General features: G+C 38.1%; 1 protein-coding gene across 7 annotated transcripts in view; it reads left to right on the top strand.

The window, feature by feature from the left end:
* The first annotated feature begins 10,770 nt into the window (after positions 1-10,770).
* The window catches only part of TASOR (transcription activation suppressor), a 49,682-nt gene continuing 34,099 nt past the window's right edge, over positions 10,771-26,353 (top strand). For 4 of the 7 annotated variants that reach the window (XM_027121128.1, XM_027121127.1, XM_027121123.1 and 1 more), the window contains exons 1-7: positions 10,771-11,348; positions 19,124-19,269; positions 21,489-21,581; positions 22,313-22,385; positions 22,805-22,896; positions 23,384-23,545; positions 25,197-25,321. In XM_027121128.1, the coding sequence (XP_026976929.1) occupies positions 11,021-11,348; positions 19,124-19,269; positions 21,489-21,581; positions 22,313-22,385; positions 22,805-22,896; positions 23,384-23,545; positions 25,197-25,321 (1,019 nt within the window). In that variant the 5' untranslated portion in view covers positions 10,771-11,020. The remainder of the gene's footprint in view (positions 11,349-19,123; positions 19,270-21,488; positions 21,582-22,312; positions 22,386-22,804; positions 22,897-23,383; positions 23,546-25,196; positions 25,322-26,353) is intronic. The other 3 variants (XM_027121125.1, XM_027121122.1, XM_027121126.1) reach the window with 1 other exon arrangement.

Below are 26,353 nucleotides of genomic sequence, written 5' to 3'. Positions count from 1 at the left end.
AATTTTTTCTTTTTTTAAATTAATTAATTAATTTATTTTTGACTGCGTTGGGTCTTCATTGCTGTGCGAGGGCTTTCTCTAGTTGCCGCGAGCGGGGGCTACTCATCATCGTTGTGGTGCACGGGCTTCTCATCGCGGTGGCTTCTCTTGTTGTGGAGCATGGGCTCTAGGCACGTGGGCTTCAGTAGTTGCAGCATGCAGGCTCAGTAGTTGTGGCTCGCGGGCTCTAGAGCGCAGGCTTAGTAGTTGTGGCGCACAGGCTTAGTTGCTCCGTGGCATGTGGGATCTCCCAGGACCAGGTCTCGAACCTGTGTCTCCTGCATTGGCAGGCGGATTCTTAACCACTGAGCCACCAGGGAAGCCCTTAATGTTCTTTTAAAATCAGTATTTACTATGTAGTTGTTAAGGATTCCTGCACCCAATCCCAACATGTGCATGTGTGCATGCAAGCTTCCTCATACCAACAAGCAATTCTCGGACACCAGCTGGGTGTTCAAGAATTCAACTCAATTCTGACACTCTCTATTCAGAGATAGAATCAGATTCCACACGTAAAAGGCTCAGTCCCACAAGATCACCCTCCACTTCTGATGCCAGTAGCAAGCCCGGGTTGTTACCTGTGCTTCTGACCAACTGCCTACGAATCATAAGTTCCCATGACTCTCTCTTTGGGTTTAATTGCCAGAACAGCTCACAGAACTTGGGAAAACCTGTTTAGTCATAAGATTACTAATTTATTATAAAAGTCTATTAAAAGATAAAAATCTACAGCCAGATGAAGAGATATGTAGGGCGACATCTTGAACGAAGAAGTTTCTGTCCTCCTGGAAATTGGGAGCTGGCAAGGTAGCATGCAGAAGCAATCTGGGTCCCCCATGTAGAAGCTCTCCAACAAAGGGTCGAAAAGCTGTCTTTGGAGGCTTTTATGGAGGCTTCATGACATAGCCATGATTGACTACATCATCGGCCAATGGAGATTGATTCAACCTCAAGCTCCCCTTCCTGCCTTGAAATCAGGGTGTAGGACTGGAATCAGGAAAACCAACCATTCACATGGGCTGGCAACCAGTCCATACCCTGGGGTAGGATCCAAAGCCACGTTTATTAACATAAACCCAATTGTGATGGAAAGGAATTGTTACCAATATCAAGATACCCATTCTGTCTGCAGCATTTTCAAGAACTGAGGACAAGAGACCAAACAGTGTATTATAAGAAAAGATGCTCCCATTGCTCTTATCAACCAAAAAATTCCAAGGTTTTAGGGAGCTGTGAACCAGGAACTGTGGATGAAGCCAAATATATCTGAGAAATATATTTTGGTCATCTGAATGCCAAATGTATACATTTCTTATAAATCATAGAATCACAGTAGCAAAAGGTCACATCAACTATATCCTTTATTGCTGGGATTTTTTTTTTTTTTTTTTAGGGAATTTTAGTTTTTATTGCTGGGCTTTTATGAATTGGGGAGAAAATGTCCAAAGTTAAAGTAAGTCTGAGTACCTTTCTTGTATTCTGAAGCACCGGATAATAAAGCCATAACCTGAATCATGTGAAGTCAAAGGGAGGCAGGCTCTCAGTTCAGCTGTTGTTCAGCCAAGGAGACTGGATGACCGATTTAATTCTGTCTGTCCAGAAATCATCTACAGATTGGTAGGTGCCAAAGGAAATAGTAAAAATGAAGAAACCTGTGTTTGTAAGGGAGTTGGTGGGAAGTTTCCTATTCACTCAGAAGAATAGAGGGGCAAAACAAGGGAGAAGAAATGACACACAGGGGAGTGTTTGAAATGTATAGTGCTGTAACTTTGTAATTTTTCTTTATTTCTCTTGAGAGCCTTGATTTACAAACTAGAGATCCCAGAGGCCTGCAAGCAAGTAGAATTTCGTATAGTTGCCTGAAATTGGAGTTAGAAGATGCAAATCTGAGTCCTGATGAATCACTTATTGGTGGTATTTCTTTGAGTAAGACAGTTAAGCCACCATTTCTTCCTCTGCCAAAAGTGGCAATGTTTCTCTGGCAACTGCTGTGAAGATCACAGCAGGGTCAGGATGGATCTGTTTGTTTTCAGCTGTATCACCAGAAGCCCAAACTGGGGCCTGGTAGCAGATAGGGTCCCAAGAAATATTTGTTGAGAGAATGAATGGTAAATTATCTGTATTATTATTCCTTTTCCTCCAACTTATTCACAGTCTTCCAAATTGAGTAGTGAGATGTATTACCTTCTGAATTCCTACATGAATTCCTACAACTTTCTTTTTCCCTCTTTTATTATAAAAGCATAAAATCAAAAACGCGTTTTTTTTGGTTTTGTTTTTGTGGGTTTTTTTTTTTTTTTTTTGGCTGCACTGTACGGCATGCGGGATCTTAGTTCCCTGAACAGGGATCGAACCCACAACCCCTGCAGTGGAAGCACAGAGATTTAACCAATGGACCACCAGGGAAGTCCCAAAAACACTTAATTTGAAAATTTTTTTCACACATTTCACCGCTGTTTGCACTTTTGCAGTACATCACTTCCTCTTGAGCATTTTGTTTCTTTGTGTAACTCACGTCCTTGGCACCACTCTTCTTACTTAGAAAACTTCACCAACCACCGTGTGAAGTTAGTATAAACCTGAGTTTTTCTTCAGGTGGAAATGGCGGTGGTATAAATGATCTTATAACCGGGTCTGTACTGGCTAGCCAGCTGACATAACACAAGAATCGCTCCCAATTGTTAAATCCTTTTTATTTCAGTAAGCGTTGGATTTGGCAAATGATGTTCATCCGTCTTCTCAAATGCAGTGAAAGGCATTTTGAATTTGCATAAATCATTTAAAAGGCATTTGGCAGACACACCCTAACTTACATTTTGGGGTGTGATTTCCATATAATAAAGTTTGCTTAAAGCGAGATATACCAGTAAACACTTAACGGGGTAAACGCAAATCATGTTATGTGAGATAGCGATTTTCTTGCCAGAAACTATCAGATAGCCACTCTGTCCTCAGCAGTCAAAACATATTTAGTAAACACCTACTGTGTTCCAGGCACTGTGCCAGGCCCAGGGTTATTGTGGTAAGCAAACCCAGACATTGCCCCTCAGCCCATGGAGTGGAGCATAGGTTCTAGTGGGAGAGATAGATATAATTAAATAATCCCACAAATGAGGGAGTAATGACAAATTGAGAGAAGTGAGAGGTAAATAGTCTGAGTGGAAAGAAGAAGGTTCTATGAAAGCACCACACAGGGAAAGCCAACCTCGAATGGGAGGGGGATGATGGAGGAAGCTTACAGAAGGAAGTGAAACTTAAGCCAGAGGAAGTGCAGGAGCTAACGGGGAAGGGGTTGTCCAGGGAAGAAGAGCAAGCACACCATGCTGGGGAAACAATATGTGTCAAGGTTGATCATGTGGCCAGGGGAGCTCGGCAAGTGTGCTAGACACAGGAAATGCCAAGGAGGAGCTTAGGGAAGAGAGGTGGAGATGGAAAGTAGAAAAGGGTCAGGATCAGCAGGACTCTATAAGCTATGTGAAGAATTCTTATCTTTAGCCCTTGAATAATGAGAACATGCAGAAGAGTTTTTGTTGTTGTTTAATTGAAGAGTAACATCATACAGTAAAATGCACAACTTTCAAGTGTAGAGTTCAATAAATATTTATGTATGTATATACCATCTTTGTATATACATATAACTATCACCTAGATCAAGATATAGAACATTTTCATCATTTCATAAAGTTGTTTCATGTCCCCTTTGACTCAAAGGGGACCCTCTCATACCCCCTTCCTCCCCCTGACAGACACATAAGGGAACCACTATTCTGACTTTTATTACCACTTTTGTCTGCCCTTGAACTTCATATAAATGGAATCATACAGTATGTACTCTTGTGCCTGACTTATTTCACTTAACATCATCCCTGTGAGACTCATTCATGGTATTACATGTAACAGAAATCTTAGAAGCGTTTGACTCAGAAATGACTAAAGTGGTGATCATTTTGAAACATATAGAAATAGTGAATCACTCTGCTGTGCACCTGGAACTAACATAGTGTCGTAGGTCTTTTACACTTCAATTTTTAAAAAATTAAAGAAAGAAATGAAACCAAAACTTAAACCTTAGTAACAGCTCTTGACTCCTGGGTTTAGTTGAGATTTGTGGTTACCTGAGTCAGCTGTGTAGTTGAAGGGCTACTCACATGCTGGTTCATCCCTAACCTTATTATTATTTTCAACTGAAGATTACTTGTGTGCCTTCTCTTCCTTGCATGGAAGTCTTTCCTTCCAGACATCAACCATGATGAACTTCAACCCAGTTTGTTGTCAGGGTCTTATACTTCCTTGAGACACGCCCAAGAAATATCTGCTCAGTGAGTAATAGAACAAGTTCTTTGGGGGAAAGAAGATGACTCATGGAAGTAGAATTATTGTTTTAGCTCAAGCATAATGGAAGGAATGGCAGTTTCATATATTTTTAATGCATCTGAATAGGCCGTGGAGTTGTAGTCTTATAGTACTGTCCTTATTCACAAAATGAACGGGTTGAACTGGTTAATCTCCTTAAGGTTCTATGCATTGGATTAGTGGTGGTTTTGTTGATTGGCCTTTATTATCTTTCCCTGCTGCTGATCAGTGGAAAGGTTAAAAAAAAAAAAAAAGCCTCCTAGCTATGTGGTTGAAGTAGGTACCTGTGAGCATCAAATAACGTGGTTTACCTGAAAAAAAAAAAAAAACACATGAAATTGCTTTGCAAATGTTCAAGGCTGTTGTTACTGTTGAATCTTTTTAGTTACTTTGTTCACTTCGAAGGTACTGTTATGCTTTTGTTTCTATGTGCGAATCCTGTAACTCTAACTATATACATACCTAATTGATTTGACCAGCATGTGGGAGTCTATAATTCCTCTCTGTTGAAACATAGGGATCCTTCTAAAATCTCTGTATTGGATTTCTGGATGATTATTAAGATACTACTGTTTCACTCTTGTGTGAACTACTGAGTAATCACAACGACAGCTTCTCAGTATGCTTTTCTATATATTTTTTCCTTTCTCTTTATTTTATTTTTTAATTAAAAAATTTTATTGAAATATAGTTGATTTACAATGTTGTATTACTTTCAGGTGTACAGCAAAGTGATTCAGATATATATGTATATATATATTCTTTTTTTAGATTCTTTTCCATGATAGGTTATTACAAAATATTGAGTATAGTTCCCTATGCTATATAGTAGGTCCTTGTTTGTTGTCGATTTTATATGTAGTAGTGTGACTATTTAATCCCAAACTCCTAATTTATCCCTCCCCGCTCCTTTCTTTTTAAAATGTTTTTGTTTTTGTTTTTTTAGTAAGTGATGCATTCATATGATTTAAAGTATAAAAAGATATGGACTGAGAAGTCTCTCCCACCTCTGCCCTCCAGCCCTGGTTCCCTTTCCACAGGCAACCACTGTAGCTAGTCATTTATGTAGCCTTCCACAAAAGTTTTCTGCAAATAGGTGTATATACATAACTGTGTTTGCCCTTTTTGGGGTACAAATGCTAAACACTCTATCCATCTTGTTCTGTACCTTGGCTGTTTTGTTTTAGCACTTAATGAGCTTCTTCATCAGAAAAATGGGGAAAATATGAGTACCTACCTCACAGTTATTTTTTTAAAAGATTTATTTATTTTATTATTATTATTTTTTGGCTGTGTTGGGTCTTTGTTGCTGCACATGGGCTTTTCTCTTGCTGTGGCGAGCGGGGGCTACTCTTCTTGTGATGTGCGGGCTTCTCATTGTGGTGGCTTCTCTTGTTGCGGAGCACAGGCTCTAGGCACCCAGGCTTCAGTAGTTGTGGCATGCAGGCTCAGTAGTTGTGGCGCACAGGCTTAGTTGCTCTGAGGTATGTGGGATCTTCCCAGACCAGGGCTCGAACCCGTGTCCCCTGCATTGGCAGGCGGATTCTTAACCACTGCACCACCAGGGAAGCCCCCTCACAGAGTTTATTGTGCAAATTAAATAAATTTAACATGTGCAAAGCACTTAGAAAAGCCAGGTGTTTTGTAGCCTCTGTATTAGTTTTCTATTGCTGCATAATGAATTACCACAAACTTAGTAGCTTCAAACAATATCCTTGTATCATCTCACAGTTTCTGTAGGTCAGAGTATGGACATGGCTTAGCTGGTTTCTCTGCCTGGGTCTCACACAGCTGAAATCATGATGTCAGCTGGACTGCATTCTTACCTGGAGACTCACTAGGAAAGAATTTGCTTCCAAGATCTCTCAAGGTGTTGGCACCTGTAGAATTTATGGCAGGCTGCTTCTTCAAAGCCAGCAATGGGAGAGACTCCCTGCTGCTTGGAATCTCTGTCCTCTGGTAATACCTAGGTCCTCTATTTTAAAAAAAATTCAGACATAATTCATATATCATGAAATCAATCCTTATATACTTTAAAGTGTATAACTCGGGCTTCCCTGGTGGCGCAGTGGTTGAGAGTCCGCCTGTCGATGCAGGGGACATGGGTTCGTGCCCCGGTCCGGGAAGATCCCACATGCTGCGGAGCGGCTGGGCCCGTGAGCCATGGCCGCTGAGCCTGCGCATCCGAAGCCTGTGCTCCGCAAAGTTTATAACTCAGTGGTTTTTAGTACATTCACAAAATTGTGCAACTATCTTCATACCTAATTCCAGAACATTCTCATCACCCCCAAAAGAGATCCTATACTCATTAGCAGTCAGTCTATCCTCATTCCCCCCCTCTCTCCAGGTCCTGGTAACCATCAATCTTCTCTCTGTTTCTATGGATTTGACTATTCTAAACTTTCATGTGAATGGAATCACACAGTATGTGGATTTTTGTGTCTGGCTTCTTTCACTTAGCATGTTTTCAAGATGCATCCATGTTTTGGCATGTATCAGTATCTATTTTATGGGTATACCCTATTGATAGACATTTAGTTTCCAATTATTTACTATTACAAACAACACTTGATATCCCATTACAAATAACAATGGATATCCTTGAATAAACCTTTCACATGTGAATGAGCATATCTCTACTACAAATTTCTAGAAGTAAAATTGCTAGCTCAAAGGTTTACGCTTCAGTAATACTGGCAGTTATTGCTGAGTTATACTATTTATATCCTGTCTTTTATAGTACTGTTTGAGGAAGGGAGGTGAAATGGCATAGTGGAAAATGCACTGAGTTCTGGACTTTGTTTTGCTACTAACGAGAGGTTAGCCTAGGGTGGTTATTAAGAGCATGGGCTTTGAAGGCAGACTGCCTGGGTTAGAATCTTGGTTCTGCCACTTAAAACTGAAATGACCATAAGAAAGTTAAATAAACCCTCTGTCTCAGTTTCCTTATCTGTAAAATTTGGATAGCATTAATACTTTTTGTGGGGATTAATGATTCAACACATGTAACTCTCCTAATACCAGTGCCTGGCACACAGAAAGTGCTCAATGAATGTTAAGTCTTCTTACTAGCCTGCTATGTGATCTTGGTCCACTGTCTTTTCCTATTTTTAAAATGAAGAGTTGAACTGGATTATTTTTGTGTTTCCAATTTAAAAAGGCAATTGTGGTCCCTGCATATTTAATTATACACTATCTCATTGTTCTCTAGTTTTCCTTGTGTTGTTTTGTCCATTACTTAGGGTAGGGGACAATGTAGGTTTTATTTTATTTTTTAATTTTAAAAATTATTATTATTTTTGGCTGCGTTGGGTCTTAGTTGCGGCACGCAGGATCTTTCGTTGTGGTGCACGGGCTCTTTGTTGTGGTGCATGGGCTTCTCTCTAGTTGTGGTCTGTAGGTTTTCTCTTCTCTAGTTATGGCGAGCAGGCTCCAGGGTGTGTAGGCTCTGTAGTTTGTGGTACATAGGCTCTACTTGAGGTGCGCAAGCGCAGTAGGTATGGCGTGCAGGCTTAGTTGCCCCCCGGCATGTGGGATCTTAGTTCCCTGACCAGGGATTGAACCCAAGTCCCCTGCATTGCAGGGCGGATTCTTTATACCACTGGACCACCAGGGAAGTCCCCAAGGTAGCTTTTATATCTTTAACCTTTAGTAGCTCTTGCTTCAGAACCTTGTGTATCAGTGGTAGCTCCTCCCCTTGAACCCCCATCCCCATATACTGGATATCTATATGCATACATGTATATAAACACATATGTGGATACCCTCTGTATCTCACTGTGTGTGTTAGTGTTCCTGAGATAGCAAGTTTATGCCCCCTCTATCCCTTTCCTGTAGCTGATTCTTAACTTTTAGGTCTCCGCTTAGCCGTCACCATAGATTCTAGTTTTAGACATATTTTCTGATGAACTGTAAACGTGAAAGAGGTACCCATGTCCCTTTGCTTCAGAATTATATCCTCAGCACACAGCACCCAATAAACAACTGAAAAATATTTCTAATATTGAATAGTAGTAATGTTATCCAGCTGAACCTAAATTTTTTAATCTACAATAATTGAATATATAGCTAAAATTATATATTAGAGCTTCCCAATCCTCTTACACCTTATAAGGAATAATACTGAATTCATTTAAAATTAAAAAAAATAAATGACTTGGAATGAAGAAAAATTTTATCCTCACTGAATTTAAGATTCTATTTCTGTGGAAGACAAATGGTTCTCTCTGGGCTTAGTTTTAGGTACTCTTTACCACCAACTGGTGTGTTTGCCTTATACATATCCTAGGACTTCTACCTTCCGAGTTTAAGCTGGCTTTTGCTGACCAAATGAGGAAAGCCTTAGCTGAGTAGTGGCACCAGTATGCAGTTGTTCCTACTTATCTTTAATCTGATAAAAATGAGTTTTTAGAAATGCCTTTAATGAACCAACAACAGAGTTACCCTTTGGAGACCCCAACACCTGAGTTTCTGATAGCCTCTACTATCAAGTAAAGCTTCTTCCTCCAAATTTCGAGGGTAATTTTTAACTTAAAATAATGTAGCATTTTGCCTCAACATGGCCCTCGTGTTTTCATCAGTATTTTAAAATGTGTTTTTATATTAACTATTTACTAAAAGGAATAATTGTTTTATACTTTCCTATGACTTACTGAGCTGATTCAAATAGGTTGGGCAAGTCATGATTAGCTTTTCCTATTAGCTGTTAAACAGGTATGATATTTATCACAGGACATTGGAATCCAATTTTGCTATTGCCCTTGGGAATGCTCTTTAAGTAGCAGCCACGTGGCAAAGCCTAGGGTTTTATTATAATTATAGGTTTGGTCAGTCAACTCCTGGAGTTTGAAAATTGAGGTCTGGGTCCCAATCCTTATCCTACTGCTTAGAGATGGAGCAAAATGTCAATCCTCATTTCTCCATACATAAAATGCATAAAGGTACAGAGCTGCTGTGAAGATTAGGTCTTAAGAGAAGCAGTCAAGGGCAAGTATTTTATTTGGAGTTAAACAGACCTGGCTTCAAATTCTCATTTTGTTAATTTGTTCTATATCTTGCAATACTTATTTTTTATTTAACTATAGTTTACAGATTCTTTTCTATAATAGGTTATTACAAGATATTGAACACAATTCCATGTGCTATACAGTAAATCCTTGTTTTACAGTGGTGTGTTTCTATTAATCCCATACTCCTAATTGCAACACTTATTTTATTTTTTCTATTATCCCTGCTTTATTTATTTTTACATCTTTATTGGAGTATAATTGCTTTACAATGGTGTGTTAGTTTCTGCTTTATAACAAAGTGAATCAGTTATACATATACATATGTTCCCATATCTCTTCCCTCTTATGTCTCCCTCCCTCTCACCCTCCCTATGCAACACTTATTTTAAATTGTGCATAATAGTATCTCCCTAACATGTGTTGTTGTGAGGATTAAATGTACATAGTATACGTAAATCGCTTTGTCCAGTGCCTAGCGTACAGAAAGGACCTAAGAAATATTACATTTTCTCTATTCACCATAACACAAATAAATAGTAGTTTCAACCTAATCGGTGTAAGCTGTTTTAAAGGCCGCCTACTTGACTGTCAAGTTGTTTTAAGGGAAAGCGATCGCTTGCTGTATATTTTTTAACGTGGCTGCAGACGTTTCTATTTTTCTTTAATATACACGCACTTGAGGAAAACTGAAACACCAAAGGGAAATCTAAAAGCCAGCAGCCCCTCTCTCCTCAAGCTCCCCAGAACCAAATCCTGTTAACATTAGGCTATGAAGTCAAATCAAAGGACCAAGGTATCGACTGTTTGCTGGAGGCGTGCCACTGGTTCTAACCCCTCTAGATAAAAGAGGGGGGCGGGTGGGAGTAATGTGTTGTAAAGGTGCAAGATCCGGTGGGAACTGCAGGTCGGTGAAGTGGGCCCCCGAGGCTTTCATGCTCTTATCTCTTATCGCCACTCCAGGGCTTTATATGCACGTAAATATTTCACAAAGCCGAGATCGTCCCACAACCACTGCCTCTGTACTGTCCTGGCCGATGTGAATCGTGCGCGGAGAAGCCGGGTAATCTTGCCCGTAAAGAGACGACGCCTGCGTTCTCGGGACCTGGCGCAGCGCGCCTCCCTCGCCTGCAACACTGGCCGAGCGTGGTCCGGGAACTCGCAGCTCGTCCTGAGGCCCATCCACCCCGCAGCCGGCCGCGGCGTCGAGGTACTCTCCGGCCGTTGCGGTCGCCCCTTTTGGCGGGCTCCGGCGCCCCGAGGCTCCACCCCCCGGCGCTGTCTGTCCGCACCCGCGGAGGCGGGCGCCGCGCCCCCATTGGTGGAGCGCTCCGAGATGGCCCCGCCCCATCCCGGCCCCGACGCCAGCACGTTGAGTGGTGGGGGCCGGCAGAAGAACTGCCCGAGCGAGGAGCGGCTCTTGGGGTCGGGCCGCACGGTTGTAGCGCCCGCTTTGGGGCCCCCGAGAGGCTGCTGGGCCGGGATAGCGGCCAGCGGCCACGGGGGGGAAGGGGGTGGGTGGGCTGAGAGCAGCTTGGCGGCGAAGCTGGCCCGCCACCCCTTCCCCCCACCTCCGTCGACCTTGTAGGCAGAAGCTTCCCGGCGCTCCTCACGCCGGCGCGATGGCTACTGCTGCGGAGGCGGAGGCCTCTCCGCCGACGGACGCGAACTGGGAAAGTGGCGGCGGCGGCGGAGACGACGAGCTGAAGCAGGCGCTTCCGGAGCTTGAGTCCTCCCCACAAAATGGCGGCGGCCTCAGCGTCGCGGAGCCCGGCGGCGGCGCCGGGCCTGAGGAGACCGCGGCTGCCGAGGCCGCCCCGAGCCTCTGCCACGAGCAGCCTCAGGACTCCTGTGAGGCGGGCGCGGCCGCTCTGCCCAAAGGCCCCGAAGAGCCCGAAAGACCCGTTAGGAGGAGTTTTCAGATCCCCAGGAAGAGCAGAGAAAAGAAAGGTGGTGCTTCCCCTTTTTCCCAACCCCTCTTTCTCTCTCCCCTCCATCTTTTCATTAGAACCTCTCTGTCTCCTTCCCACACCCATCCGAGACACGTAAACACGCATGCAGCGCCAGCCGCCTCTCCCCGCACTGCCACGGCCGCCCAGCTGCTGCGCTTGGTGCGAGAGGAAAGCGGTGGAACCACGCTCCCTGCTCCCCCTCTCCCCGTGGAAGTTGGAAGTAGCTCAGGTTTGAAGCTTGTCCGTAAGGCTGCAGCTCCCAGAGAGGAAAGATGGTGCTCGGCGCCCCTCCCTCCCAGCCCCTGAAGGCAGAGAAGCTGATGTGTCCTCCTAAGGATGCTTCTGAGAAGTCTCACTGTGGAAATAACCCGTGGCCGTGGATTCTGGGGCTTTCTCCAAGGCCATTGCGTTGAGAGGACCACAAGTGCTTCTCCCTGTGGAAATTCTTCAGCTCTATGCGTCTACTTGAAATTTGCTCGATGTCAGCGTCTTCCCTTGTTTAGACATCTCCGTTAGATGTGATTCATGCACACTGCTGTTTGCCATCACACTTCATTTCCATGTAGATTTTTTTTTTCTTGTTTTTGAAGCGCTAGATAGGGCTGTCTCTAAATCCAACGTTAGTATGTTTTTTTCTTGTATTTGAGAAGCTTGGGAAGGTAGGTTCTTGGTGCAGTAATTTCCCTGTGGAAAAAAATAGAGGTCAGCTTATGCCCAAGAGTCACCAACTTGATCTTGCAGATGAGAGAACTTCAGAAAAATATTTAAAAGTCCAGTCTGGTTTTTGGAACCATTATGGGAACAGTTAAATGAAGTACGTTACCTTTTTAAAACTTAATGCCGTATTGTGACACCTTTCTAATGGAGGAAGTTATCGTTTTCAATTCTTAGAAAACAATTTTTGACTCTCCAGCGATTTGGGATACTCTGTCTGGATTTAGTCAATTTAAAGCCTGTTTTTGTTTTAGTGCGTGGTTCCGTTTTTTCAGATTTACTTTGGAAAGTAATAGGAATTTTCTTATTTGCGGAAAACGTTTTTTATTTGTAACTTGAATCTTGGTAAAGAGACTCTTGAATGAAGCATGTGCTTCCTCTTGCCATGTGCATAACCAGCTACATTTGCACACCTGAAATTGTTAGCCTTCTGTCAGTAAGATACAAATAAAGTCAAATTGTTAATTTCTATTTGGATGATAAAGCCAGGGAAATCCTTGGTGTGAGAAACCATGTTGAGAAAGATGAAGTTATCTTTTGTCCACTAGCATGCAGAATGTTTCTAGAAGTATCCTTTAAGTGAGTTAATGTAATACATTTTAGGGTTCAAGAGAATTCTTGTATAGGTCAAGGTTATCAATCCTTTTGGTTTAGTTAAGATGTAGAGTCTATATGAGGAAAATTAGATTTCATCCTGAGTTATCAATTGGTAGAGAATAGGTTGGAAGTAGATTCAGATGGGCTCTGGTTATAGGATCGAAGTAGGAGGTTGAATTTTTTTCTTTTTAAAAAATTTTTTAGCTTGATACAATTTTGAAGTCCGTTTTTTTAGGGTTTTAAGCAAAACAAAGCATGATGTACCTCCTTTTAATTTTTGATAGGACCAGGAAATTGGCATAAAACCCATTTGGGTTGAAATGTGGGAGGGCACTAGGAAATGTTGAAAGGCACTGTTTGCATGTGTGTTTTTTTTTTAATTAGATAAATCCAGAGGTTGCTGTAAAATAGACCTCATTTGAACACATTAAAAGTAGATAATAATTGAGGAATTAGGAAATATAAAACCTAGTTGTCTTTGTTTTCTCCCCTGAGTCTGATGCTTCTTTGGGGGAAATTTGTTACCTTTCTCCTCTTAGGGAGGTTTTGGTAAGGAAAATATAACACAGTGGACTTTTTTCATGTTTCGTGAAAGTGAGTAATTTTTAACTTGTCTAAATATTTGCACACTTAGCAGCAGCTGTTCAAATAGTGCAATAGCGATCTAAATAGCACTTTTAAAACTTAAATAAGCAGCTTTTTACCATCATGGACTTCATCCTGTCCAACCTGAAAGGAGTTAATACTTGGTGATAGAATTTAATAGAAAAATATAACTTTTCATTAAAAAAATGCTTTATCAGAAACAGTTCGGCAGGTACTGCTAGTTTCACACTTGATCCCAAGATAATGTCCTCTTGGAAGACTTGAAAGGTATCACTTTATGTATAGGATTTGGCTAGGTATTAGTGGTGTGGTCATCTGAGTCTTTTATCATGAATATTAGATCATTTTCAGTAGATACCTCTGCTTGAACTTTTCAGTATCAAAGGTTCTGTTGCATTCGTATTTTAATATGGCAGACCTTTGCTTGTGACTGCTTTACCAGTGAAATTTAAGATTAGGACTCATGTTTTTGGTAGCTTAAAGGTAAATCTCTGTGAGTATAACTTGACTCAGTTCTTTTATTGGTCTTCACAGTAGCATAACATCCAAAATACTGCCATTCTAATTAAGTAATGATATTGACAAACATTTTATAGTGCTTAATAAGTTACAGGCATTGTTCTCAGAAGTTTATATGTACTAACTAAATCTCAGTAATCCTATGTGGTAGGTACTATTCCCATTTTACAGATGAGGAGACTGAACTACTGAGGTAAATAACTTGCCCAAGGTTACACAGCTAGTAAATGGTGGAGTTGGAATTTGAACCTAGGTGTAGAGTACTTCTTATTTATTTTTTATTGTAGAAAAGTTTTAGTTCACTTAAAAAAAATTTTTTTTAACAACTATTAAATTTAGTGATGTTTAGTATGTCTTCATCCCTGGGGAATTTTGAGATTCCAAAATTATGTTCATTAGAAAATTAACACATTTAATAAGTACTCACAGATTAAGTCATCTGTTGACTAGAAGAGTAAGATTTTACTCTTTGTGATCTGTGTGCTATTCTGTTTACTTATTGGCTGGGCTACTTTCTGTACTGTAAGGAGTCACTGTTATATTTAACCGAATTGTGGAATTGCACTTCGTCAGTAGATGTTTCACTATTGCCTTCTTCTACTCTAAAATCTGATAGCGTAAGTCATCAAAAGTAAATTAAAATCAGTAATTGTATTTGATATAATTTTTCCCTCCAAAGGTCTTGGGAAATGAAGTAGTAATGATGCACTTTCTGGAAAATGTTTATTGGTTAATGCTTTATGTAGGGCACAAGATTAATTGCTCTCGTGCATCTGCGTCTCATGCAGGTGCATCACAAACTAAATGCTCTTACGCACCTGCATCCATACTGGTCTAGTTCAGGAAAATTAAAGGCCAATTCTCCTCCCAAATCCCCATCTTTTCCCACAAAATTTGGAGTTGTCTTTTTGAAGACTTTGGGGTTGAGTCTCTTTCTTAAGGAAATTTACATGATGTTTTAGTAGTTGTATATGAATGGCTTGGTTCTAAGCACCACAGTTTTCCCTACATAGAAGTAAATCTGAGCAGGAATGTACAGGCAGAATCCAGTCATCCACATAAAACGTTTGATAGGCGCATATAAATTCTAAGTAATGGAGGTAAAACTTTCTTTGACGTATTCCCAGTCCAAAAAAAGTCAAGTTTCATATTATCTCTCTAGATCTCTGCTAGAATGTTTATTACTGATTCTGCACTATGTTCAATCATGAGTAGAGATGAATCACCCATTCCTACAGTATTATGTCTGTAGTAATTTTATTAGACTGAAGAAAAATGATTTTTAAAATGTCTAAATTATCATGAGGAACAAATGGATATTCATTGTATTTTAGTCATTAATATCCATAGACATCAGAGAGATGGATTCAGAGAGTATTGCAGACCAATGAGATCCGCAGCCTACTCTTTGCCATTTCCTTTTCTTCCATGAATTACTTTAAATTGGAATGTATATTTTGGAATTTCCCTTGGTATATTTTTATAACGCTGGTCCATCTTTTTTTAATTTTAGCTTGTTTTTACACTTATGATTTTTTTTTTTTACATATACACATAAACAATACAAACACAAAGAGTGGCATTGACACTAAATGAGTTGGTAAAAGTAGTTGAGGAAAAATGTTCCTTTGACTAAGAAACAAAGCTACTATTTGGTGACCTTAATTTTATGTCTATTCCAGCTGCTTAAGTTTAACATTTAATTCTTAGTATGTTTTGTATGCTACCAGTAATATAAAATACTCAATTCTAGTTGTGGTTCTGTGATATAGACAGTCTCCTCATTTGAATTATAAATCTCCAAGTGCCTTTGTAAGTCTTTTCTTGAATCCCATAAAAACACATCTATAAAAGGGACTCCCCTGATGGTCTAATGGTTAAGACTTCGTGCTTCCACTGCAGGGGCACAGGTTTGATCCCTGGTTGGGGAACTAAGATCCTGCATGCCATGTAGTGTGGACAAAAGAGAAAAAAAAATGATGAAAACACATCTATCATCAGTTTTGTCAATAGAAGAGCCTTGTGAATTATCAGAAATCAACTCAGTAACTATCTTTCTGACATGAATTTGATGGAAGCACTGTAAATAAGCAAAATTATATGTTTCTTAATGTCTGGAAGAATTATTACGACTGCTGTTAACCTTTATAAACCAAAAAAGGGTGTTAGCTATGGCTTTTGGCCCTGTTAAATGCAATAAATGAGAAAGAAATACTAAGAAATGAGATTCAAAAGAAGACATAAGAGGGTAGAAAGAGCATTCTAGACATCAAATTCTTTTTCTTTTATTGCTAATTTCCATATAGCTAATATAATTTCTTGGTCTAAAATGAGGAAACAATTCTGTTTTTCCAGCTCTTGGAATGATTTGTTTCATCACTTATATTCAGCACTTACATATACATGTTTTACTTATAGTTCAGGAAACAAGATTTGCAGCTAGGGAGCCTTATTTTGAATTCACACCTGCCCTATTCACGTATCAGCCTTGGGCCAAGTTAACTGTTAGCTCAGTTTCATTTGTGAAATGGGCATAATGAACTTCATAGGGTGGTTTCGATGATTAAATGAGATAATGCATATAAAGCTCTTAGTACAGTATCTGAAAAGGAATAATGAGCCACTAAGTTAGACTCAAAAATTGTCAGAATCCGGAGAACAGTATATTGGATTCTGACTTCCTATGTGAAATGGATGATAAATATATAAAATGTTCTGATCCCCTACGGGTAGTTACAGGTTTATTTATTATTATTGCCTCAGTGATGACCCATAATACTGTGATGTATATATGTTTTCTTTAAAAGAAGTGACAGAATGTGTTGATCAGGTATGTCCTTTAGAGGATTATTAAGGACAAAATAGACCACCAGGGAATGTACATTCAGAACATAAACTGGTTATATTTCTAAACTACTGTTACCAGCACATTGACTTGAAATCTTTAAAAATAGCTACAGCATAATTTTATTCTTACAGAAATTGATAATTGGGAAGAAAAACTAGAAATTATAACTTTGGCCTAACTAGTAAAGCCAACTGAGATATTTGAAATATAAAATACCTACTAGGACACAGGTATTGTTAGACCTAAAATCTTGCACCTTTTTCTGTATTTTTATTCACAAGAATTTTTTTCACACTGGCAGTCTAGTTGAGTATTACTTGAGGTGACTAGGACATTGCTTTGGAATGAAACAAATGTTAAGTACTTTTTTGAGAATAATTTGAAAGTTAATGTCTATATAAATTTATATGATTTAACTTGAATCTTTCACTTTTGGTTAGATTGACAGTGGAAATAGTGTTGGAATAGCTTAGCTAAGGAAAATGATTTCATTTTGTAGATTGTAAAATTTCATAGAAATTTAAAGCTACTTCTTTTGATACTTCTTTTTGTCACATCTTTAGATACCTGAAGTCACTTGTTAGTTTAGAAACATAAAAATCAATCATGCATAAAACCCAACTTTAAGAATCATGCTTGGCTCATTTTGGATGGGAAAGCCTATGAAAACTTCCACGTGCTGTTTTCCCTCACAAGTTTTTCCAGTTTAGTTGGGGACAGACACAAAGATAAAACGTTTTCTCCTACTGTATTCTATAAAACAGATTTGAATTGAGAGAATGGATGTCTCCGTTTTTTGAGCTTTCGTTTTGTTTTATATATCACTGAATGGTTGAATTTGTGAGACCTAATTTAAAATGACAACAATCATATTTTGGTAGTTTAGAATATATTTGTATTCAATATAAAAAAGTCTTGACAAAGTTTATTCTCATCTTCACTCACTCAGTCATTCAGCTTGGGGCCAGTGCCCCAAGAAAAGGTAGAGTAATGAACAAGGCAGATATAGTTCCTCCTCTCATGGAGCTTACAATCAATAGATTATTGAGTATATCCATCTGCTGTAAATTTTATTATAGCACACTCTGTGTTTAGTAGTTCTTTAGTTCTTTTTGAGTGTTTTTTTTTCCCTGCTTACTCCTACTGTCTTTATTGCATTATTGTAAGTATGTTGATTTTATCCCGCTGCCACCTTTTTTAGTGTGCAATTCCAAAGTAGTGGGAATCATTTGTTCTATACACATTCTCTCATTGAAAGCTACATTTTTACAGGCACTTTTGTAATATATACATGGTTTGGTGGATGAATGGATATGTCATTTGACGTTATAGGGAATACAGTAAAAACAGCTGCTCTTTAGTACCTTTGAGAGTATGTACAAGTAGAACACCGCTTTCAGTAGTGGCCTAAAAGTATTTTGAATGACATTTATTGACTCTATATATAGTATCTTGAAAGAAATTAAGGTAATAGCATATAACATAAGTTCTATGAATACTTCTATCTACAGTGAAAAATAAGTGGTTCCTTTTGGTTTGGGGAAAGTATATATATAGACTTGATGTTTTAAATTTATAACTTATTTCATGCATAAAGTGGAAATTTGAGGTTATTAGGCTACTGTTTGAAGAACAAATTGTATATTTCACTTAAGTATTTTAAAAATTAAAGGGAGTATGCAGTAGTTGGTGGAGTGGGGAATAAAAACTTTTACTGTTTTTCTTTGCACCAGATGCTGTGCTTAGAGCCTTTTCCATGTGTTGTCTTATGTGCCATATGGCATATAGTGGTTATTAGGATAGCTGGAGTTCTCCTTTTTACTGAAGAAAGTACCGAGCTTGTTTTGTTAAGTCATTGATTTACCCAAGGTCTCCCACAAAGCCAGTAAATGCTAGACCTGATATTTGTGTCCTGTTTTGTCTCCAAAGTTCCACATCTTTCCATTTCACCAAGTTTTCATAGTAAATATCCTCCTACTTTATATTGGTAATACAAGAAGCTAAATTAGGATGCAGCATATTTTATTCTAACTTTAGTATTAAAAACCAGATAGAATCATTTTATTGTATAGACAGCTAAGTGTCTTAAATGTTTTTATCCTTTTACTTATGGCATAAGCATTTCATTTGCTGAAATAAATGGTCCTAGACATACTACCTAAATGTAACATAAAATAGGAGTTGAGGCAAGTTGAGTTTATGCACAGGTTCTTATGAGCGTCTTTAAGCAGTTTAGGTTGCCTAGTGTAGCATCCCCTAAGTTTTGCAAAATTGTAACTTCCTTTTCTGCATGTGTAATGCCAGATGCTCGCTGCTGAAGAGTTTTTTCTTTAATGAATTAATAAGTATCTCTCTTGCATATCACAAAATAAGATAGCCTTGATGCTTTTTTTTTAACTTTATTTAAAAGTTATATTAACAAAGCCACAAAAATATAAAAAACTACATTTAAGATGGAATCTTAAAATTAATACTGTTTTTTATTTTAGCACTTTTTCAGCCATTAACTCCAGGCTCTCGGGAATTTGAAGATGTTTTAAATATTCTCCACTCATCTTACCTTGAACCAACTTCAGTAACAAATTTTAACTACAGACGTGCTTGCTTGATACATAATGAGCTTTTGGAAAAGGAGGTATGTTTTTTTTTTTTAATTTATTTATTTTTATTTATTTTTGGCTGTGTTGGGTCTTCATTGCTGCGTGCGGGCTTTCTCTAGTTTCGGCGAGCGGGGGCTACTCTTCATTGCTGTATGCGGGCTTCTCATTGCAGTAGCTTCTCGTTGCAGAGCATGGGCTCTAGGTGTGCGGGCTTCAGTAGTTACAGCATGCGGGCTCAGTAGTTATGCCTCGCGGGCTTCAGTAGTTGTGGCATGCGGGCTCAGTAGTTGTAGCTCACGGGCTCTAGAGCACGGGCTCGCTAGTTGTGACGCACGAACTTAGTTGCTCCGCGGCATGTGGGATCTTCCCGGACCAGGGCTCGAACCTGTGTCCCCTGCATTGGCAGGCGGATTCTTAACCACTGCGCCACCAGGGAAGTCCAGGAGGTATGTTTTAAATTGTGCTTTTTGTAAGATTCTTCAGAACCAGTTAATAGCCTGGAATTTGTTTTACTTTCTTCCTTTTCTTTAAAAATGCTAAAGTTCTTAGGAAAACCAAATTATGGAGGGAAAAAACAAGTTTTAAATGGCATGTTGTTTTCCCTAAACACTGTTGATATTGCACTACATTTATCTGTTCTGTTAAATTAACGTGTGATTGTGTAAGATAACTTCTTTTACTAACAATGAATCTTAAGCATAGGGATAGCTTATTGTATAATGGCTTAATTGTAAATTCATTACAAGGCTTTTTGCTCTTTCAAGCGTGTTAGTTAAATGGAATCTCTAAGAGCATATTATGTCTCAATTGGAAGGTTAATGAAATACAATACTTTTTTTTTTTTTTAGGATATGCTTAATTTTTTCCCCAGTTATTGCCTGGTAATTGAGTTATCTTAATATCATTAGTAGAAATTCTTAGTGAAAAAGTGAGAACAAAGGGGAATAGTTGAGCCTGTTAGGTAGTGAATTTAAGTTTCATATACAAATTAGAATCTTTTTTTGAGTTTTGATTTAGGAAAAGCCATAATAATCCTGAGGTAATACAAATGAGATGTTTAGAAATATTTGATGTGTATATTGCTTTCTGATGTACATGAAATACTATTAATTTTGTACTTTTATAGGTTGGTTAATCTAGTGCTATGAGAATTTAACTTTGAAAGGATCCCTAAAGTGGATGAATGTTAATGGCTCCCAGAGGAAATTAAAACCTTGGTAGTTTGATGTGGTTTCATGATATGATAGGGATTATTTGTTAATTTTATATGAAAATTTAAAGATTCATTAATTATATTATTGAAGATCGGTAATAGCCTGAACATGGCATGTAAATCTGTTAGGTATGGGCTCCATATCTATTTGCTTGTATCTAAAAGTGAAAGCCAGCAGTTTAGGGTGACTTACAGTTCAGATGTACTTAGATCAAGTCACTCTTTTATCCTGGAAATGGGTATGGAGCATGGCTTATGTACTTGGCACTGAGAATATAATTATAAAGAAATGAAACATTTTTCCTTGTCCTAATTGAGTTTATAGTCTAGAAGTTGGTCATTAAACAGAGATTTATTAAACCACCTATATGCAGTGCACCATGTCAGGTAAAATGAGAGATCCAAAGATAATCAGAAAATGAACTTAAAAATCTATGGGAGGGCTTCCCTGGTGGCGCAGTGGTGGAGAGTCCGCCTGCCGATGCAGGGGACACGGGTTCGTGCCCCGGTCCGGGAAGGTCCCACATGCCGTGGAGCGGCTGCGCCCGTGGGCCATGGCCGCTGAGCCTGCGCGTCCGGAGCCTGTGCTCCGCAACGGGAGAGGCCACGGCAGTGAGAGGCCCGCATACTGGAAAAAAAAAAAAAAAAAAAAAAATCTATGGGAGAGTTGGAGTGTGGTAAGATTTTAATAGAAATTTAGTTAAAATTGTTTAGCACTAGATGCTTATTTGACTATATTGTAAGGATAAAGATCCAATTATAATGGGAAAAAATGAAGTGTAGAAATTACAGGGAGAGAAAAGATAATTTCCACTTTCGTAGATATGGATTTTTTTTTGCCATGCCTCGCGGCTTGTGGGATCTTAGTTCCCTGAGCAGGGATCAAATCCGGGCCCCCAGCAGTGGAAGCGCAGAGTCCTAACCACTGGACCACCAGGGAATTGCTGATTTGGAATTTCTTAGAAATAAGCTTCCTGAAACTCTTAGCTTGAAAAACATAATCACATACTAAGGAGTCGTTATAGATTTAATTTCATTTAGTTTACAGAAAAGCGAAGAGAACTGAAGTTTGATGGTCGTTTAGATAAAGAACTTTCAGAATCCTATGCATTTCTGATGGTTGATCGGTATCAGGTAAGTGAACCCATTTTATAAAAAACAATTTGAAAGTGCTTCCATTGTAAGTTACCTAAATTTGCAATTAATCAATACTTGATTTTTTTTTTAACATCTTTATTGGAGTATAATTGCTTTACAATGGTGTGTTAGTTTCTGCTTTATAACAAAGTGAATGAGTTATACTATACACTTGATTTTTATAAACTAACAATTTTTTGTAGAAATGGAAAAAATGGCTTAGTGCAAGGTATTTCATTGTTTGTAATTTGCTTTTCAAATATGTTCATTTTTTCTTTGATCAAACCTAATTTTCCCCCCTGGAATGTGCTTGATAGTAAATAATTTTTCCTTTATTAAAGTAGATTATCGTCTATATTACTGATTATATGTGCTGGGAACTATTTTTACTCCTTTGATCAAAGATGTTTAGGTGGAGTTAATTTCTCTTTAAATAGTTTGCCAGGACTAATTCTTTCTAAAAGGAGATGTTTATATATATGAATGCCATGAATTCTAAGTATATGTCAGACCTGGCATAAACAAAAATAGATTACAGCTATGGTACATTGGAAGTGTGTGCCAGTTTCACATTGATATTTAGTCATAAACTAGCATGTATATGTATAATTTCTGTAACATAAAAAAATATAATTTAGAAGCTTGGATTTTACTTAAAACAAGTTTACAAACTGTCTTTTCACATTTTTAATGTATTGACTGTAAGATGAAATGTTTTGTTTATTTAGGTTCAGAGCATATGTGAAAAAGGATTACAGGTGGGCCAGTCCAAAATAACAATTCTTGGCAGTCCTTCCATGGGTAATCTTTTTTCTTTTTTCATTTACCTACTACTAAGTTGCCCTTTAAAAATATATTATCTAATTTCGCTGTTGTCCTTAATAATTAAATTCATGTATGCTTTGTCATGTTCCCAGAAAAAGAGACTAGTTTCAGGTTCTGCAATGAAAACCAGTTTTATCCTTTGTTTCTGATTTTGCATACTTCCAATTAAACAAGGGTTATCTTTTTTTTTAATGTCTTAGTCTAGTTCTAGTGATTTTGAAAATTTTGATTTTTCATGTTTTTTCTAGTTTTATTTTTTGCTTTGGTTAAATATCAGCTATCATTACATTTTTTTAAAGGTGTCATACCTTTTATCTCTTATTATGTTAAATATTTGGACTTTTTATATTTGTGTCCATATTAAAACAAAACTTTAATTTTTCCCTCTTTGCTAGGTGTCTATCTTTCTAGGTATGCTGATTTATTACAAGCTAATCCTTTGGAAGCTGGGGCAGTGGGCGATGTTGTTATTTTTAAAATAATGAAGGTAATTTCAACTTTTACATTTCACATATCAAAGACAGCATTTGACTTGGATTTTAGTCGACCCTGTCTTTAGGGGTTTGATTGAATTAAAAACCAGCGCTTGCTTGTGTTTGGCATATAAAGATACTTTTGAGAGTGGTTTGCCGTCTTTAATCTGAGCTTTCTAAGCTTTAGAGTTTGCTTTCCTTTCCAGAGAAAAGAATGAAGAGAGGGAAATATGTTGAGAATGTTATTTAAGCTAGTGAAGTGTTGTGAAGAAAATTTTTATTTCCTTGTATTAAATTCAAACAAGCTTTTTTTTTTTTTGGTTAACTTTTTCTTACTGCTTCGATATTAGTAAAAAGTGTTGGGTATTACTTTATTACCAGGTATTAAAGGAAAAAGCTGTTGTTATAGGTAATCTATATTCAAAGAGTTATTCTATAATATTAATGTTATACAGTCAGTAATTAGGTTTTGGTGGACTTAAAAGGTTTTCTGTATTTTAGGGTAAAATAAAGAGTATATATGACCCGATGGGTGTAAAAAGTTTGGAATCTATATTAAATAAAAGTGCTTTGGACCCAACACCAAAGCATGAATGTCATGTGTCGAAGAATGCCAATAGAATTACATCACTTTTGGCTTATAGAGCTTATGAGCTTACTCAGGTAAGTACCTGGATCCATTTTAGTGTTATGACCTCATATCAGTTTGTCACTAAGTCCTTTAAAATGTCTCCCTTTCAGTTCTCCTTGCCACCACACTAGACTCTGGTTTCCACTTACCACTGCTAGACTCCAGTGACTCTCACTGCTGTTTGTTCAGTGTTTCCAAGATAGCTCAGAAACGTAACAGTGGCCCCCCCTTAGACTTACAGTGATATTCAGACTCCTTAGCCTAGCTAGCTCTCCCTGCCTGTAGACTGTGACCTCCAGCCTGTTTTTTGTATAATTCCTGCCCTCAACGATCTCATTTCCTCTTGAAGCCTTGGTTTCTCCTGGCCTAGAAAGATCCTGTCTAATAAAATATTGCTCATTCTTTAAGGTAAAGTTAAAGCCCCTTGAATTACCTTAATTCATATCACTTTGTATTATTGATTTGGTAGATATTTTCTATTTTTATTAGTATTTTTCTAAAATGCAAACTTAGAATTCATTCTTTAAGTTTTATTCAGATGTAATTGATTTATAGTAAACTACACATATTTAAAAGTATAGTATTTGATGAATATCAGTTGTTGTGTTTTTATATGTTGTTTGACTATAATGTTACTCTTTTTAACAAATGTATAAAAAATGTGGATGGATCTGAATGGATTGTATGTGAAAAGTGGTGGTGCTAACCTCCCTGGAAATGTTCTTTCTTTTTCTTTTCTTTGATTTTTACTTTATTTACATAAAATAAAGTTTATTCTTGCTCTTTTCTTTTTGAAGAATCTCAGTGGGCAAGACCTGTTGTTGGGGGCTTTTAGCAAAAATTATATTCACCAAAGTCATCTGGGCTGACTCATTTGATTACCTTCTGGACAGTAGTATTAGTAGATATGAAATATAACTATAAAGTAGTTACTGGTTTTTCTAGCAGAACTTGTAAATTGGCTTGATGTTTCCAGAAAAATTCCAGGCATTTTTAGAGCAACAGCAACATTATTGGAAGTTTCCCAAGAGAATGGACTTTGAAGGACAGTGCTTTGTTTATAAACTAGGGCATTCTTTTTAATGAAAATCCCTAGACTGCAGGTCAGAAAACCCTAATCTAATGAATGTTGTGAATAGGTGAAGGGGAGAGGCAGATGGATAGGGTAATAGGAAGAGGTTCAGCTGCCTTTGTCATCTATGTTTGTAATCTCCGCCACCTCCCCTTTGTTGCTTTGTCTGCAGTTGGAGTCAAAAAAGTGTTTTTCTTTTGAAATAATGAGCAAAATGCTAGGTTTGCTTGAGATTGTGTTCTTAGTATTTTACTGTTGTATCAAATTGGTTTTTCTGGGCTGACCTGGGAGCTTAGGCTCCATTTGTTTCATTTTCATGAGGAAATTTGTTGCACATTCCCACTGGTCAGTTCTTCAGAAGTAAACTTCTGGAATACCTATTAGCATCCTGGCATCTGGTATATATATAGAAGCAGAATATTTTATATCATACAATGAATATAAAGTACAAATTATTTTAATTAAATTGACAAGCAGTGCTTAAAGATATTTTTCATTAAAGGTACTTAAGTGGTATTGTGTTTCTCAAAAACCAGGCAGGTAATTGTAAGATTTCACTGTCTACTTCTTGCCTTCTTAAGGAAGTTAATTTTGCATTTTCTTATTTTTAGTATTATTTTTATGAGTATGGCTTTGATGAGCTAAGGCGAAGACCGAGACACGTGTGTCCATATGCAGTTGTGTCTTTTACTTATAAAGATGATATACAAACTCCGAAGTTCGTACCTTCATCAAGGTAAGACTCATGAATTTTAGACGTCATCCAGAATGGTCTTATATCACGTATCCTGCACTTCTGAGTTAGGAGGAACACTTTGTATTTCTTCCCATTTTTTTTCCTTCTCTTGAAATTAATTAGATATATGAATGTTCATGATGACTTTTAAGAAGTCACTTAGAAGAACAGATACTTAACTGTGTGGAAATAAAAACTAAAATTTACTTAAACCTCACTGGTTAACCTTTTTTTCCCTGATATTGAAGGTTTGTGTAGCTGCATAAATGCAGCTGTTTTTTTTGGGTTTTTCTTTTTGGCCATGTCACGTGGCATGCAGGATCTTAGTTCCCTGATGAGGGATCAAACCCGTGCCCCCTGCAGTGGAAGCTTGGGAGTCCTAACCACTGGACCACCAGGGAATGCCCAAATGCAGTTTTGTTTGCTTGTTTGATTTTGTTTTTTTGTTTTTTGCTGTGCTGTGAAGCACGTGGGATCATAGCTCCTAGACCAGGGATCGAACCTGGGCCCTCGGCAGTGAAACCACAGAGTCCTAACTGCTGGACTGCCAGCGAATTCCCCCAAATGCAGTTTTTAAAAGTGAAATTTTGTGTATTAGCTCTCCTGGAAATGGGGAGCTTCTACAAATCCTCAGCCCCATCTCAAACCAGTTAAATCAAGTAGTTATGAAGGAGCCTAGGCTGTGGTAGTTTTTACACACTTCCGGGTGATTCTAATGGTCAGTCAGAGTTAATTATGAGTTAATTGATGATTTCTTACAAGCTCTACGATAAGGTGACCAGGTACAAATCAGTTTCTTTTTTCCCCCCCATGGGGGTGATTCCAGAAAATGTTTTGGCAAAATTGAATGAGTAAATTTACAGAGATGTAGGTGAAACAGTTAAATATCTACTTATTTTTACTTTGAGTTCCCAGATTTGAAGTCATGCGTGATATCTATTAATTTAGAAATACTGCAGTTTTAAAAAGCCACATTTCATGAAACAAACATTTTTGAGGTCAGCCTTTTTTTTTCTTTTTTTTTTTTTGTGT

Source organism: Aethalodelphis obliquidens, unplaced genomic scaffold (genome assembly GCF_003676395.1).
Source record: "Aethalodelphis obliquidens isolate GAN/ISIS:26980383/991018 unplaced genomic scaffold, ASM367639v1 scaffold22, whole genome shotgun sequence".
NCBI lineage: Eukaryota > Metazoa > Chordata > Mammalia > Artiodactyla > Delphinidae > Aethalodelphis > Aethalodelphis obliquidens.
Note: the sequence above shows the minus strand (reverse complement) of the source record. Positions and strands in the feature narration are given on the sequence as shown.